The following is a 15,615-nucleotide window of genomic DNA, read 5'->3' as shown; positions in this document are numbered from 1 at the left end:
GGCCTCGGGCATCGCAGGCGCCGCACCCCACAAGTGCACGTCCCCAGCGGTGGGGCCCCCCGCCCCACGGCACAGCCCCCGGAAGGGCCCCATGTGCCCCAAGGCTGGGGCTGGACCCCCCTTGCAGGGTCTCCCCCACCCCCCATCCCACTGCCGGCCCCGGGGGGGGTCATGGAAGGCACCGGGCCGCACGGGTGCAGGTCACGTTCCTCTGTTCTTCCCCCCTCTCCCACCGGAGAGCAGGGAAAGATTCCCATGGCTCCACGTCACGCTGCTCTTCTTACGGGCCCTTTGCTTTGCCCCGCTGCCGAGGCGCTGGGACAAAAGTTCACGGGGCATCGGAAAGCACAAGTCTAGGAATTTTAATAATAAAAGTTATAAAAGGATATAAAAACCGAGCAGCGAGCCCCTCGCGTGGGAGGGCTCGGCAGTGCTCGCCGGCACGTAAGAAGGGGCGAAGTGGCCAGACTTCGGGGCCAGAAACCTGCTGGAGGAAGAACAACAAACACGGGCAAGCAGACAACTTGCACAAGATGACCGAGACAGCAAATGTTTTCTTGCTCCCCAGGAAGTCCGAGGTGTGGGGCTGCCCCCCAAGTCCAAGGAGACTCCCTATTTTCTCCCCGCTGCTTCTACTTCAGGTCCATGAAGCGGATGTCCATGATGAGGAGGAAGTTCTTGGGCAGCGGGCGAGGGGCGGGCGAGAGCACGGTGAAGACCTGGCGCTCCAGGTCCACGCCGGTGACCACGATGAAGCCGGCCACGCTGGTCTCCGAGATGTTGTCGTCGGCGCTGTCGGCCATGCTGACGCTCAGCAGATGGTGCACCATGTCCCGCCCCGGCGTCACCGGCACCAGCTTGAGCTGGTTGTCCTCCTGCGACATGCCCAGGGGCAGGCAGGAGTCCGGGATGGTGGGAGCCCCCACCTTGTAGATCTTGACGTCGGAGAACTTAACGTCAAAGGCGTGGGGGTAGAAGCAGCCCCGGAAGCCGTAGAAATACTCCCTGATGCGGTCGTCTCGGCACTCCCGCCGGAAGTCCTTGGAGCGCTCCACCACCCCGCCGGATTTGGGGAGCAGCACCGTGCGCACAAAGTGGGGCAGGTCCCTCTTCAGCTCGTTGTAGAGCCGCTCTTGGTCCAGCACCACCACCACGTCCACCTCGAAGGCGGAGGCGGCGTGCACCAGCGCCTGGTACCCCGAGCCCTTCACCCAGCCGCAGGTGTTGATGACGCAGCCGCTTACCGACGCCCGGCGGTTCACTTCGCACCGCTGGTTGAAGACGTCGGCCAGGCGGGACGTGATCTGCAAGGAAGAAAGGGCAGAAATATTAGGACAGAGAGACCTCTTGGGGTGTGACAGGAGCCAAATCCCCTTTCCGCTTGTACCCCCTTCTCGGGGCTGCTGCCATGAGGAGCCCCGGAGCAGAGAAGAGGGCAGCGCCTTCTCCAGAAGAGGAGGAAGAGGGAGGAGACGGGATCCAGTGATCCTCTGCGCTCCGACCCCTCCGCGCTTTCCCCAGCTGAGCTACCACAGTATTTCAGCATCCCAAATGCTCAGGCCAGCTGTCTCCAGTGCTGCCCTTACACTTGCTACCTCCTTTGAGATCTGCAAAGCCCGATTCCCACAGCACCTGCATAGGACCATGTTGGTTGTGACTGGGTAAAAGGCTCAGGGGACCAACTGAGAAGCTTCTGTCACCAAAACAGCAAGAGACATTGGCAATAAGAGACACTTATTACACTTATTATTATAAGTACATCCCCGTCGACGCTTTTTAGCACCTATTTATGGGCCTGCTGTCCATGAACGCTTCAAGTCCCTCTCGACCCTGCTGATTCTGCCTCCGCAGCCTGCTGTGACAGCTGTGTACAGAAGAGCTTGTTTTTATTTACTCTAAGCCAACATCTGGCTGGTTTCATCGGCATCCCTTTCCCTGCGTCGCAGGCTGTGGTGCCTAACAGCTCCCCGTTCGGCTCGTCTAGCAGCCGGACGATTTTGGAAACCCATCAGAGCCCCTCAGCCCTCTCCTCTCTGGACGGAAAGGCTGCGGCCTGCTTAGTCTCTCCTAACACAGCTACTCCGTCCCTTCGGCTCCCCCACGCTCACCTTGTTGTAGAGCTTGATGTTGGTGCCAGGCGTGGTGGAGCCGAAGTGATAAACCAGCGGGGCCTGGAGGGAGAAGCCCTCCTCCACGTCGGCCGGGCGCTCGATGTAGAGGGCCCCCATGGTGCCGGGGATGGAGACGGAGCCCTGGCCCACGTCCAGCTCCACGAAGGTGGGCCGGCGCCCCAGGCGCACGGCGTAGTTCAGCAGCAGGCGGCACACGGTCGACTTGCCCACGTCCGTGGGCCCCACCACCATGACGCGGGGCCCCCGCTCGTCCTCGCGCTCCGCCTGCCGGCGCATCTGCTCCAGGGCCGTGTGGGTGTTGAGGTAGAGCAGCATGGGGGTGTCCTTGGAGACGTAGGCCACCTCCGTGCGCCCGCTGAGCTGCACGGTGCAGCCGTGCCAGGTGAAGACGGCCACCTTGGCGCCGGCGTCGAAGGTGAACTTCTTGTTGCGGGTGAGCTCGGTGCCGAAGACCTCCGCCATGCCGGTGAGCAGCTCCAGCTGCACCGTCTGCGAGGCCTCCACCTCGAACCGCAGCTCCGTCTCCCGCTCCAGCTCGAACTTGGCCACCTGCTTCTTCTCATCGCCGCCGTCGTCCGCCATCGCGCTGCGGGGCGGCGCGGGGTGACAAGGGGCATCGGGGGGAGCAGGACAGCCCCTTCCCCAGCCCTCACAGGGGAGTCGCCCCCCCCCGGGGTCCCTGCTCCTTCCCCCCCAACCCTGGCACTGCCCGCACCACCTCGGGTCCCTGCCCGGTTCGGGGGGCCCTGGCCCGGCTCAGGGGGCCCCTGCTACATCTCTAGCCCGGTTCGGGCGTCCCGGCCCGGTTCAGGAGGCCCCTGCCATGTCTCCGGCCCGGTTTCAGGGTCCTGACCTGGTTCAGGGGGCCCCTGCTACATCTCCGGCCCGGTTCGGGGGTCCCGGCCCGGTTCAGGGGGCCCCTGCTACGTCTCCAGCCCGGTTCAGGGGGCCCCGGCTCGGTTTAGCAGGCCCCCGCCACGTCTCCGGCCCGGTTCGGGGGTCCCGGCCCGGTTCAGGGCGCCTCTGCCACATCTGTGGCCCGGTTCGGGGGTCCCGGCCCGGTTCGGGGGGCCCCTTCCACCTCTCTGGCCCGGTTCGGGGGGTCCCGGCCCGGTTCAGGGGGCCTCGGTCCGGTTCGGGGGGCCCCTGCCACGTCCGCGGCCCGGCTCGGGGGGCCCCGGACGGTTCGGGGCTTCGCGGCCCTCCCCCGCCGCGGCTCCGGGGTCGCCGCCCTGCCCCAGCCCCCAGGCGCGGGGCCGCCCCCCTCCCTGCCCGCCGCCCCCCCCGGACGTTGCCATGGCACCCGCCGGTGCCCCCCCACTCACCCACCCCCTTACCGGAGCGCTCGCAGAGCCCTCGCGCTTCCGGCCCGGGGGCGTCTCTAGGCTGCGCCGGAAGTGAGGTCACGCGGGCGACCCCGCGGCGGCCTCGTTGGGGGGCGGTTGGGAGGGGCCGTTGCCATGGCACCCGCGCGCGGGGCCTCCTGGGTGCCGCGTCCCTCTCGGGTGACGCCCTGCGGCGCCGCGCGGTGCCCCCTGGGAGACGTAGTCCTCCCGCCTTATTTGCATACCGCTCGCACGTCACGCTTGGGACCCGCCCCCCTCTTGCGTCACGGGCCCTTTGCCTGCCGCGCGCGGCTCGTCGGGACGCGCCCCCTCCATTTGCATCTCGTTTGCATCTCATTTGCATGCCGCCCTCCGGCAAATGGACATCCCCCCACCCGGGGCGGGGGGGGCCACGGAGGGACCGGGGAGGCGGCGGCGGCGGCGCGCGGGGATGGGGGTGCGGCGGTGACGTCAGGGCGCGGGGGGTGACGTCAGGGTGCGGGCGGTGACGCGGCCGGAGTCACGCGGCCGTGATGCAGCGGCGGCCTCCCGGTGCCCCCCGCCGCCAGCGGGACGCGGGGACGCGGACGGGCGCACAGGCGGTGAGCGCCCCCCCCCCGCCACCCCCTTCCCTCGGGGCCCCCCCGCCCCCTCTTTTTGGGGGGGGGGTCGGGGGACCGGTGGTGACCCCCCCCCTCCCCGCAGGCCGCCCCCGGTTTCGGGCCCGCTTCTCGCCTGGGGGGGGCCCGGGGCCGCGCCGCCCCCCCGCGCTCGGCCGCGGCGGGACGACGGCTGTGAGCGCCCTGCTGCGCTGCTTCCCCTGCGGGCGCCTGTGCGGGGGGTGCGCGGCGCCGCCCCCCCCGCCGCCGCCGCCGCCCTGCCGCCCCCCCCCGCCGCCGCCGCCGCCCGCCGCCGCCGCGCGCCGCCCGCCCGCCGCCTGCCGCCGCGCACCTTCCGCAGCTACCTGCCGCGCGCGCAGCGCACCTACAGCTGCGTCCACTGCCGCGCGCACCTGGCGCGCCACGAGGAGCTCATCTCCAAGGTGCCCCCCCGGGACCCCCCCCCCCCACGGCCCCCACTGGGGCGGGTGGCCCCCCTCCGTGGTTCCCCATTGCAGCGGGTGTCCCCCCCCCCCGTGGCCCCCATTGGGGTGGGTGTGTCCCCCCCCTCCATGGCCCCCATTGGGGTGGGTGTCCCCCCCCCCCCGTGGCCCCCACTGGGGTGAGTGCCCCCCCCAGTGTCGCCATTGCAGTGGGTGTCGTCCCCCCTCCCATGGCCCCCATTGGAGTGAGTGGCCCCCACTGGGGTGGGTGTCCCCCTCGGTGTCCCCATTGCAGCGGGTGTCCCCCCCCCCCCCGTGGCCCCCACTGGAGTGAGTGGCCCCCATTGGGGTGGGTGTGTCCCCCCCCCCATGGCCCCCATTGGGGTGGGTGTCCCTCCCATTGTCCCCATTGGGGTGAGTGTGTCCCCTCCCCAGTGTCCCCGTTGCGGTGGGTGTCCCCCCCCCCATGGCCTCCACTGGGGTGGGTGTCCCCTTCGGCGTCCCTCTTGCAGCAGGTGTCCCCCCCCTCGGTGTCCCCATTGGGGTGGGTGTCCCCCCCATTGCAGCGAGCATCCCCCCCCATTGTCCCCCACTGGGGTGGGTGTCCCCCCCCAGTGTCCCCATTGCAGCAGGTGTCCCCCCCCATTGTCCCCTTTGGGGTGAGTGTCCCCCCCATTGCAGTGAGCATCCCCCCCCAGTGTTCCCATTGCAGCGGGTGCCCCCCCCTTGCCCCCATTGGGTTGAGTGCCCCCCACAGTGTCCCCATTGCAGCGGGTGTCCCCCCCCCATTGTCCCCATTGGGGTGGCTGTCCCCCTTGGTGTCCCCCCATGGCCCCCACTGGGGTGGGTGTCCCCCCCGTTGCAGCGAGCATCCCCCCACGTTGTCCCCATGGTGGTGGGCACCCCCCCCCGCGTCCCCATCGCCGCAAGCCCCCCGGTGTCCCCACCGCGGTGACGGTCCCCCCCGGTGCCCCCGGCGTGCTGAGACAGCGGCAGGGCCGGCAGCACCGCAGAGGGGCAGGAGGGATGGGGGGGGGGGGCACGGGAGGCGGGGGGGGGGGGCAGCGGTGACCGCCTCCGCGTCCCCGCAGTCCTTCCAGGGCAGCCACGGCCGTGCCTACCTGTTCAACTCGGTGTGAGTATCGGGGGGGGGGGGGAACCGGGGCGGGGGGGGGGGGGCCGTCAGCACCCCCCCCTCCGCCCCACACGGTGCCGCGTGCCCCCCGCCGCAGCGTGAACGTGGGCTGCGGCCCCGCCGAGCAGCGCCTGCTGCTCACCGGCCTCCACTCCGTGGCCGACATCTTCTGCGAGAGCTGCCGGACCACCCTGGGCTGGAAATACGTGAGTGGCCCCCAGCCCCCACGGGGTGTGGGTGTCCCCCCCCCCGTGGACCCCCCCCCCCCGGCTCAGGCCGCCTCTCCCCGGCGCAGGAACAAGCCTTCGAGAGCAGCCAGAAGTACAAGGAGGGCAAGTTCATCATCGAGATGTCCCACATGGTGAAGGAGAACGGCTGGGACTGACCCCCCCCCGCCGCCCCCCCCCGCTTTTGTACCGCAATAAAGGCTTCTTTTCTAGGGGGGGTCCCCGTGGTGCTGGGGGGGCAGCAGCAGGCGGGAGGCGGGCCGGGCTCTGCGCCTTTATTGGGGCTCCGGGGCCGGCGGGGAAACTGAGGCGGGGGGGGCCCCCCCGCAGCACCACGGGGCTGGCAGGGAGCGGGGGGGGGAGAGGGCTGTGGGGAGGGAAGGAGGGAGGGAAGGAGGGAGGGAAGGAGGGAGGGAAGGAGGGAGGGAAGGAGAGAGGGAAGGAGAGAGGGAAGGAGGAGGGAAGGAGACAGAGGAGGAGGGAGGGAAGGAGGAGGGAAGGAAGGGGGAGGAGGAGGGAGGGAAGGGGAAGGAGAGAGGGAAGGAGGAAGGGAAGGACAGAGGAGGAGGGAAGGAAGGAGGATGGAAGGAAGGGGAAGGAGAGAGGGAAGGAAGGAGGAGGGAGTGAAGGAGAGAGGGAAGGAAGGAGGGAGAGGAGGAAGGAGGAGGGAAGAGGGAGGGAAGGAAGGAGAGAAGGAGGGAAGGAAGAAGGAAGGAGAGAAGGAGGGAAGGAAGAAGGAGGGAGAGAAGGAGGAGGGAGGGAAGGAGAGGGGGAGGAGGGGGGAAGGAAGGGAGCAAGGGAGAGAGAGGGGGTGGGAGGAGAGAGGGAAGGAGGAGAGAGGGAGGGAAGGAGGAGGGAGGGAGAGAGGGAAGGAAAGAGAAAGGGAAGGAGGGAAGGAAAGAGGGAGCTGGGCAAGAGGGAGGCAGAGGAGGAGGGAGGGAGAGAAGGAGGAGGGAGGGAAGGGGGAGGGAGGGAGAGGAGGAGGGAGGGAAGGAGAGGGGGAGGAGGGGGAAAGAGAGTGAGCAGGAGAGAGCAAGGGAAGGAAAGAGAGGGGAGGAAGGAGGGAAGGAAGGGAGCAAGGGAGAGAGGGAGGGGTGGGAGGAGAAAGGGAAGGAGGAGAGACGGAGAGAGGGAAGGAAAGAGAAAGGGAAGGAGGGAAGGAAGGAGGGAGAGGAGGAGGGAAGGAAGGAGGGAGGTGGCGGGGGCGTCAGGGCTGGGGGTCGCTGAGGCGGCCCATGAAGAGGGGGAAGGCGCGGGCGTCGTCCCACAGCACGAAGAGGAAGGGCCGCAGGGCCTCGAAGACGTTGGCGGTGCGGGCCAGCGAGGTGGCCAGGGCGCCCGCCGCCTCCACGCCGGCCTCGTCCAGCGCCAGCACCGCCCGGTGCCGCGCCGCGTCCACCGCCGCCTCCCGCCCCGGCGCCAGCCCGCACAGCTCCGCGTCCAGGAACAGCCCGTAGTCTGCGGGGACGGGCGTGAGGCGCCCACGGGCACCGGGGACACCGCGGTGCTGGGGGACGTGGGGGCGCCCAGGGACACCGGGGTGCTGGGGACACCGCGGTGCTGGGGGACGTGGGGGCGCCCAGGGACACCGGGGTGCTGGGGACACATGGGACACCAGGGTGCTGGGGGACATGGGTGTGCCCAGGGACACCGGGGTGCTGGGGACACCGCGGTGCTGGGGGACGTGGGGGCGCCCAGGGACACCGGGGTGCTGGGGACACATGGGACACCAGGGTGCTGGGGGACATGGGGGTGCCCAGGGACACCGGGGTGCTGGGGACACCGCGGTGCTGGGGGACGTGGGGGCGCCCAGGGACACCGGGGTGCTGGGGACACATGGGACACCAGGGTGCTGGGGGACATGGGGGTGCCCAGGGACACCGCGGTGCTGGGGACACCGCGGTGCTGGGGGACGTGGGGGCGCCCAGGGACACCGGGGTGCTGGGGACACTGCGGTGCTGGGGGACGTGGGGGTGCCCAGGGACACCGGGGTGCTGGGGACACCGCGGTGCTGGGGGACGTGGGGGCGCCCAGGGACACTGGGGTGCTGGGGAGACCGCGGTGCTGGGGGACGTGGGGGCGCCCAGGGACACCGGGGTGCTGGGGACACCGCGGTGCTGGGGGACATGGGGGCGCCCAGGGACACTGGGGTGCTGGGGACACCGGGGTGCTGGGGGACGTGGGGGTGCCCAGGGACACCGGGGTGTTGGGGACACATGGGACACCAGGGTGCTGGGGGGCACTGGGGCACCCAGGGGCACTGGGGACACCACAGTGCTGGAGGGCACTGGGGGACACAGAGGCACCCAGGGACACTAGGGGCACTGGGGACACCAGGGTGCTGGGGGACACTGGGGCACCCAGGGACACATGGGACACGGGGGTGCTCAGGGACACCAGGGGCACTGGGGACGCATGGGACACCAGGTTGCTGGGGGACACTGGGGAACCCAAGGACACCAGGGGCACTGGGGACACCATGGTGCTGGGGGACACTGGGGCACCCAGGGACACATGGGACACGGGGGTGCTCAGGGACAGCAGGGGCACTGGGGACACTGGGGTTCTGGGGGACATCAGGGCACCAAGGGACACCTAAGATGGTGGAGGCACCAGGATGCTAGGAGACACTGGGATCACTGGGGACACCAGGGACACCAAGGGAAACCTGGGACACTGTGGGCCCTGGGGGACACTAGTAGACACTGGGCCACCAGGGACACTGGGGAACATCCAGGGACAGAAGAGTTGGGGGGGACATTGGGGACATTGGTACCGGGGGATGCTGGGCCACCAAGGGACACTGGGGACGCTGCGGGCACTAGGGGACATCAAGGGACAGGAGGGCTTGGGGGGACACTGTGGGCACAAGGGACACCAGGGCCCCGGTGGGGGAGGGACATGGGGGGCACTGGAGACAGGGCAGGGGGCTCCTGCGGGGGGCCGCGTGGGGACGAGGGCCCGGGAGGTGCCTCCTGGAGGGGACATCACTTCCTGCACAGCGTGTGATGTCATGCCGTGGTGGTTCCTGCACAGGAAGTGATGTCACCCCCCCCCAGGAAGTGACGGCCCCTGCCAGGCGACGGTGCCAGCAGCGGGGGCCGGGGCCCCGTCCTTACCCATCTCGTGGACGACGGCCACGACGTCCTGGGTGCGGTCGAGGCGGAAGCGGGGCAGGGCCAGCACGGTGGGCCGGGGCGGGAGGGCGGCCGCCTTGCGCAGCAGGGCGAGGAAGACGGCGGGGCTCAGCGCCGCCTCCAGCGCCTGCAGGGCCCCCGGGGCGCCTGGCGGCAGCACCACCACCAGGCTCACGCCCTGGCTCAGCTGGAGCCGCCCCACCTGCGGGAGGGACGGGCTCAGCGCCGGCGGCCCCCCGGGCAGCACGCCGCTCCGCCCGGGGTGGCCGGGCACGAGCCAGCACAGGAAGTGAGGTCCTGAGCCAGCATGGCCGCTGCTACTGGGCTCTGCAGGAAGTGAGGTCCTGAGCCAGCATGGCCGCTGCTACTGGGCTCTGCAGGAAGTGAGGTCATGACCCAGCATGCTGCTGCTACTGGGCTCTGCAGGAAGTGAGGTCATGACCCAGCATGGCCGCTGCTACTGGGGCCTATAGGAAGTGAGGTCATGACCCAGCATGCTGCTGCTACTGGGCTCTGCAGGAAGTGAGGTCATGACCCAGCATAGCCACTGCTACTGGGGCCTATAGGAAGTGAGGTCATGACCCAGCATGCTGCTGCTACTGGGCTCTGCAGGAAGTGAGGTCATGACCCAGCATGGCCGCTGCTACTGGGCTCTGCAGGAAGTGAGGTCATGACCCAGCATGCTGCTGCTACTGGGCTCTGCAGGAAGTGAGGTCCTGACCCAGCATGGCCGCTGCTACTGGGCTCTGCAGGAAGTGAGGTCATGAGCCAGCATGGCCGCTGCTACTGGGCTCTGCAGGAAGTGAGGTCATGACCCAGCATGGCCGCTGCTACTGGGCTCTGCAGGAAGTGAGGTCATGACCCAGCATGGCCGCTGCTACTGGGCTCTGCAGGAAGTGAGGTCATGACCCAGCATGGCCGCTGCTACTGGGCTCTGCAGGAAGTGAGGTCATGACCCAGCATGGCCGCTGCTACTGGGCTCTGCAGGAAGTGAGGTCATGACCCAGCATGGCTGCTGCTACTGGGCTCTGCAGGAAGTGAGGTCATGACCCAGCATGCTGCTGCTACTGGGCTCTGCAGGAAGTGAGGTCATGACCCAGCATGGCCACTGCTACTGGGCTCTGCAGGAAGTGAGGTCATGACCCAGCATGGCCACTGCTGCTTGGCTTTGTAGGAAGTGAGGTCATGACCCAGCATGGCCGCTACTGGGCTCTATAGGAAGTGAGGTCATGAGCCAGCATGGCCCCTGCTTGGCTCTGCAGGAAGTGAGGTCATGACCCAGCATGGCCACTGCTACTGGGCTCTGCAGGAAGTGAGGTCATGACCCAGCATGGCCCCTGCTTGGCTCTGCAGGAAGTGAGGTCATGACCCCTCACGGCCGCTACTGGGCTCTACCGGAAGCGAGGTCAAAACCCGGAATGGCCGCTGCTTGGCCGCAGAGGAAGTGAGGTCAGGAGGCGGCATGGCGGCCGCTGGGCTCCGCGGGCAGCGGGGCCGTACCAGGGCCCGCAGGCCGGGCTCGCTGAAGGAGGCCACGGGGTACTTCTTGCTGGTCATGGTGGGGACGAGGACGGAGGAGCGCCCGGGGCGCAGGAAGGGCTGCGGCATCGTGTCCTTGGCCTGGAACGGCGTCTTCCACTTGGCTGCGGGGACAGGGCGGCCGCCGAGGCTGCGGGGCGCCCGCCGGGGGGACGGCACCCGGGACCCCCGTGGGGACACCCGCCCCGCCGGGGGCACCAGCCGCGCGCAGACCGCAGCCCCCCCCGGCGCAGAGCCCGGGGCAGATCCCAGAGCAGATCCCAGAGCCAACCTCAAGGGCGGGTGCCAGGGCCAATCCCTGGAGCAGGTCCCAGGGATGATCCCTGGAGCGTGTTCCAGGACAGATCCCAGGGCCTGGTCCTAGGGCAGATCCCAGAGCAGATCCCCAGGGCAGATCCCAGGGCCAACCCCCAGAGCAAGTCCAAGGGCAGATCCCAGAGCAGATCCCCAGGGCAGATCCCAGGGCCAACCCCCAGAGCAGGTCCTAGGGCTGATCCCCAGGGCAGGTGCCAGAGCAGATCCCAGAGTCAGTCCCAGGGCAGATCCCAGGGCAGATCCCAGGGCCGATCCCCAGAGCAGGTCCTGCGGCAGACCCTGGGGGAGATCCCAGGGCCAGTCCCAGGGTGGGTCCCAGGGCAGGTGGCAGAGCAGATCCCAAAGCCCATTCCAGGGCAGATCCCAGGGCAGATCCCAGGGCCAACCCCCAGAGCAGGTCCTAGGGCAGATCCTGGAGGAGATCCCAGGGCGAGTCCCAGGGCAGCTACCAGAGCAGACCCCAGAGCCAGTCCCAGGGCAGATCCCCAGAGCAGATCCCGGGGCCGATCCTGGGGGCAGATCCCCAGAGCAGATCCCGGGGCCGATCCTGGGGGCAGACCCCCAGAGCAGATCCCAGGGTGGGTCCCAGGGCTGATCCCAGAGCCAACCCCCGGAGCAGGTCCCAGGGCAGATGCCGGGGCAGAAGCGGAGGCCAGCCCTCGGGGCAGATCCCCGGGCCGATTCCCCGGCAGATCCCGGGGCGGCAGGCCGGGCCCTACCCTGGAAGTAGACGGCGCTGAGCAGCACCAGGCGGGGCTCGGGGGGCAGCTCGTCGAGCAGGCGGGGCAGGCGCCCCTGGGTGGCCTCCCGCACCCACTTGTTGATGCTCCGCAGGTCGAGGCTCTCGTTGCCGCTGAGCGCCCGGGGCCGGGCGTCGTAGAAGCGCCGCGACTCCTCGAGGAAGCGGGGGGCGAGGCGCAGCTCTGGCGCGGGCGGCCCGTCAGCCCCCCCGGCCGGGCGCCCATGCCGGCGCCGGGGGCGGGCGCCCGGCGGGGGCACCCCGGGCAGGGCTCACCTCCGTGGTGGAAGATCTGCGAGGCGGAGAGGAGGCCCGGCGACTTGGCGAGCTGCCGCAGGGCGCGGTGCACGCAGCGCGGCTCCGGCGGGTAGGCCAGCACGGCGCCCAGGCGCTCCCGGGTCTCGCCGCGGGCGCCTGCGGGCACAGGCCGGGCTCAGCGCCCCGCGCCCGACCTCGCGGCCGTGGGGCACCCGCCCAGCGCTGGTGGGACCGTGGTGGTGCCCAGAGCAGTGTCCGTAGTGGTGCCCCATAGCAGCGCCCATTGCGGTGCCCGTAGCGGTGCCCATAGCAGTGTCCGTAGTGGTGCCCCATAGCAGCGCCCATTGCGGTGCCCATAGCGGTGCCCAGAGCAGTGTTCGTAGTGGTGCCCCATAGCAGTGCCCCATAGCGGTGCTCATAGCAGTGCCCATAGCGGTGCCCATAGCAGCACCCATTGCAGTGCCCATAGCGGTGCCCATAGTGGTGCCCATAGCAGTGCCCCATAGCAGTGCCCATTGTGGTCACCATAGCAGTGCCCCATAGCAGTGTTCGTAGCAGTGCCCCTACAGTGCCCATAGCGGTGCCCATAGCAGTGCCCATAGCAGTGTTCGTAGTGGTGCCCCATAGCAGTGCCTGTTACGGTGCCCATAGCGGTGCCCATAGCGGTGCCCATAGCGGTGTTCGTAGTGGTGCCCCATAGCAGTGTTCGTAGTGGTGCCCCATAGCGGTGCCCATAGCGGTGCCCGTAGTGGTGCCCCATAGCAGTGTTCGTAGTGGTGCCCATAGCAGTGCCCATTGAATGCCCATAGCAGCGCCCATAGTGGTGCCCCACAGCAGTGCCCATCATGGTCACCATAGCGGTGCCCATAGCAGTTCATAGTGGTGCCCCATAGCAGTGCCCCATAGCAGTGCTCATAGCAGTGTTCATAGTGGTGCCCCATAGCGGTGCCCCATAGCAGTGCCCATAGCAGTGTTCGTAGTGGTGCCCCATAGCGGTGCCCCATAGCAGTGCCCATAGCAGTGTTCACAGTGGTGCCCATAGCGCTGCCCGTTGCGGTGCCCATAGCGGTGCCCCATAGCAGCGCCCATAGCGGTGCCCATAGTGGTGTTCGTAGTGGTACCCATAGCAGTGCCCCATCGCAGTGCTCGCAGCGGTGCCCCTCACCCAGCAGGAGATGTGACAGCCCCAAGGCCACGTTGATGGGCGAGAAGAGCAGGTTGGTGCTGGGCTCCGTGGCCTCCGCCAGCCGCTGGTAGAAGCGCAGGGCGAAGGTGCTCAGCGCCTCGGCCACCGCCGCCGTCTCTTCCCCTGTGGGTTCCCCGCAGACCTCAGCTGGCTCCTCGTCCCCGGGGCACGGCGGGGCGGTTGTGACCGGGGCGCTGGTGGGCCCCTCCGTGGGCACGGGCACGGGGGTGGCCGTGGTCCCGTTGGCCGGTGTGCCCGCGGCCTCGGGCGGCCCCTCCGGCTCCGTGGGGCTGGGGCTGGTGCTCGCCGGCCCCGTGGCCAGCTCCGTGCCCGGGCTGGGAGCCTCCGTGACGGTGAGCGCTGCAGCCGAGCTGGGCACCGCGTTGGGGTGGGCACCGGTGCCGGGCGGGGGTGGGCTCGTCGTCCCCGCGTACCCCTCTGTGCCCGGGCGGTCGGCAGGAGCTGGCACCAGCTGCAGCACGGTCGGCTTCGGCCTTTGGGGAGGGGCCTCCAGCCCGGGCCCCTGGGTGCGGAGACCCCGGGTGAGGGTGGGCAGGGGGCCCCTGGTGAGGGCAGGCCGGGGTCCCCGAGGTGCCCCCGTGCCTGCAGGCAGCACTTACCGGGGTGACAGACGCCGCAGCCACGGTGGCCAAGCACACCAGGGACAGCCAGAGCTTCATGGTGGGCGTCCTGGGGGACAACACAGGTCAGGGCCCAGCTGGGCGCTCCGGGGGGCCCAGCACCATCCCCGGGGGCTCAGCAAGTCCCCTCTCCCCCTTCCCGAGGAGGTTGGGGCAGCGGCAGGAGGAGGAGGAGGACCCCGGGCCCACCTAAGTGTCCGGTGGTGGGTCAGGTCCCTGCGTGTCCGCCCGGGCGCAGAGGGGAACTGATTGGACCCAGCCGGACGTGGTTAAAGATTAAGGAGGGCGGGTGGCCGCTGAGGCTTCCTGTAAATCAGCTGGGCTGGCAGCATGGAGGGGGGGGGGGGGGCTCGGAGCTGGGCCAGGGGGTGGGCCGGGAGGAGGTGCCGTGGCAGGGTGCCCCTTCCCTTCCAGCCCCTCGCATCGCCCAGCCCGGCCCTCCCTCCACCGCTCGGCTCTGGGGGCTGGAGGTGGGAGGACCCACCCTTGCTCGTAGGCATCCTTCGGGAGGTGGGGTGGGGCAGGCTAGCCACTCAACTGCCCCGTCTCTATGAGCCTTGTGGTGACAATGGGCAGGCTAGCCACTCAACTGCCCCATCTCTATGGACCTTGTGGTGACAAGGGGCAGGCTAGCCACTCAACTGCCCCGTCTCTATGAGCCTTGTGGTGACAAGGGGCAGGCTAGCCCCTCAACTGCCCCGTCTCTATGAGCCTTGTGGTGACAAGGGGCAGGCTAGCCCCTCAACTGCCCCGTCTCTATGGGCCTTGTGGTGACAAGGGGCAGTTTAGCCACTCAACTGCCCCGTCTCTATGAGCCTTGTGGTGACAAGGGGCAGACTAGCCCCTCAACTGCCCCATCTCTATGAGCCTTGTGGTGACAAGGGGCAGTTTAGCCACTCCATCTCCAGGTCAAGCTCCCCATCCTTGTCTCTATGATCCCCAAGAGACTTGGAGGGAGGCCCGGGTGGTGTGACGCCCCGGGGGTGGCCTGGGGGGCTCCAGCCCTGCCCCACCTTTCTCCGTCCCCTGGATGGGGGCAGGGCACGTCTAGCCCCGCCCCCAGACCTCCGAGGGTGGCACAGCACAGGCCCAGAGGAGAGGCCAGGCCGACAGCAGGGTCAACAACCTCCTCGTGTTGCAACACAGCGCACTGGTGGGGGGTGGCGGCAGGATGGGACCCACGTGAGGGGGCTTCTGGGAGCACCCGGGGGGGTGCTGCTGAGCAGAGGGGAGAACCAGCGGCCCCAAGTTTTCCCTGCCGACTCCCAGCCCCCCTGGTCCCCCCTGCTCCTGCCCCAGGGAGACATGTGCGGTCTGGCTACTCAACACCCCCTCTCTATGGTCCCAGGCATGGTGTTTGGGGGAATAAGCCCCCTAACTGCCCTCCCACCCCACATGTAGGACAGCCCAGCCAGCAGCCTCTGGTCACCGGTGAGGTGTGGGGCGTGTGGGGCTGTAACCGCCCCGCTTTCCCAGCCTGGGGGGCACAGGCAGGTTCCCCTCACCCCACCCCTCTGCAGCCCTGGGACCAGGGGTCAGCCCTGGCCCTTCAACCTGCTGGCGCTACGGGGCTCAGCGCTACCTGGGGCACGTCTGGCCCCTCAGTTCCAACCTTGATGGCCCCAGGGTGGCCAAGGGTATGTCTGGTCCCTCGGAGGCCCTTCCCCCAACTCTATGGCTCACAGGGAGATCAAGGGCCCATCTAGGCCCCCCATACCTACCCCTGCAGTCCCCAGGGAGAAGACCTCTAGCCCCACAACCCTGATCGCTGCGGCCCCCTGGGGAGGCCAAAGGCATGTCTGGCCCCTCAACCCACCTCTCTCTATGATCCCCCACCAGGCAGCCTGAAGGCATGTCTAGCCCTCCAACCCCCCCATCTCTATGACCCCCAGGGAGGCCGAGGGCCTGTCCGGCCCCCTCCACCCCTCCCACGCTCAGG

At 69.1% G+C, this 15,615-nt stretch overlaps 3 protein-coding genes across 5 annotated transcripts; 1 reads left to right on the top strand and 2 right to left on the bottom strand.

The window, feature by feature from the left end:
• Positions 1 to 346: 346 nt before the first annotated feature.
• Positions 347 to 3,831, bottom strand: CLP1 (cleavage factor polyribonucleotide kinase subunit 1). Of its 3 annotated transcripts, none has more exons than XM_064513276.1 (3): positions 3,458 to 3,831; positions 2,109 to 2,718; positions 347 to 1,304 (listed from the first exon to the last, which is right to left on the bottom strand). In XM_064513276.1, exons 2-3 carry the CDS (start codon positions 2,712 to 2,714, stop codon positions 633 to 635), a joined length of 1,278 nt encoding a protein of 425 aa, XP_064369346.1. In that variant the 5' UTR covers positions 2,715 to 2,718; positions 3,458 to 3,831; the 3' UTR covers positions 347 to 632. The 3 variants fall into 3 exon arrangements, with proteins under 3 accessions (XP_064369346.1, XP_064369345.1, XP_064369344.1); XM_064513275.1 differs by having other exon boundaries at positions 3,462 to 3,830; XM_064513274.1 differs by having other exon boundaries at positions 3,470 to 3,816.
• YPEL4 (yippee like 4) lies at positions 3,429 to 6,073 on the top strand. The gene is made up of 5 exons (XM_064513447.1): positions 3,429 to 3,529; positions 4,163 to 4,499; positions 5,591 to 5,634; positions 5,732 to 5,840; positions 5,930 to 6,073. The coding sequence occupies exons 1-5, from the start codon at positions 3,429 to 3,431 to the stop codon at positions 6,017 to 6,019; spliced, it is 681 nt and encodes a 226-aa protein (XP_064369517.1). The 3' UTR covers positions 6,020 to 6,073.
• An 862-nt stretch (positions 6,074 to 6,935) lies between these two features.
• SERPING1 (serpin family G member 1) lies at positions 6,936 to 14,008 on the bottom strand. The gene is made up of 8 exons (XM_064513272.1): positions 13,866 to 14,008; positions 13,656 to 13,725; positions 13,015 to 13,558; positions 11,868 to 12,005; positions 11,572 to 11,775; positions 10,499 to 10,641; positions 8,981 to 9,200; positions 6,936 to 7,319 (listed from the first exon to the last, which is right to left on the bottom strand). Exons 2-8 carry the CDS (start codon positions 13,713 to 13,715, stop codon positions 7,069 to 7,071), a joined length of 1,560 nt encoding a protein of 519 aa, XP_064369342.1. The 5' UTR covers positions 13,716 to 13,725; positions 13,866 to 14,008; the 3' UTR covers positions 6,936 to 7,068.
• Between the last annotated feature and the right edge of the window lie 1,607 nt (positions 14,009 to 15,615).

Source organism: Dromaius novaehollandiae, chromosome 5 (assembly GCF_036370855.1).
Source record: "Dromaius novaehollandiae isolate bDroNov1 chromosome 5, bDroNov1.hap1, whole genome shotgun sequence".
Lineage (NCBI taxonomy): Eukaryota > Metazoa > Chordata > Aves > Casuariiformes > Dromaiidae > Dromaius > Dromaius novaehollandiae.
This window is presented reverse-complemented; position numbering and strand designations above follow the sequence as displayed.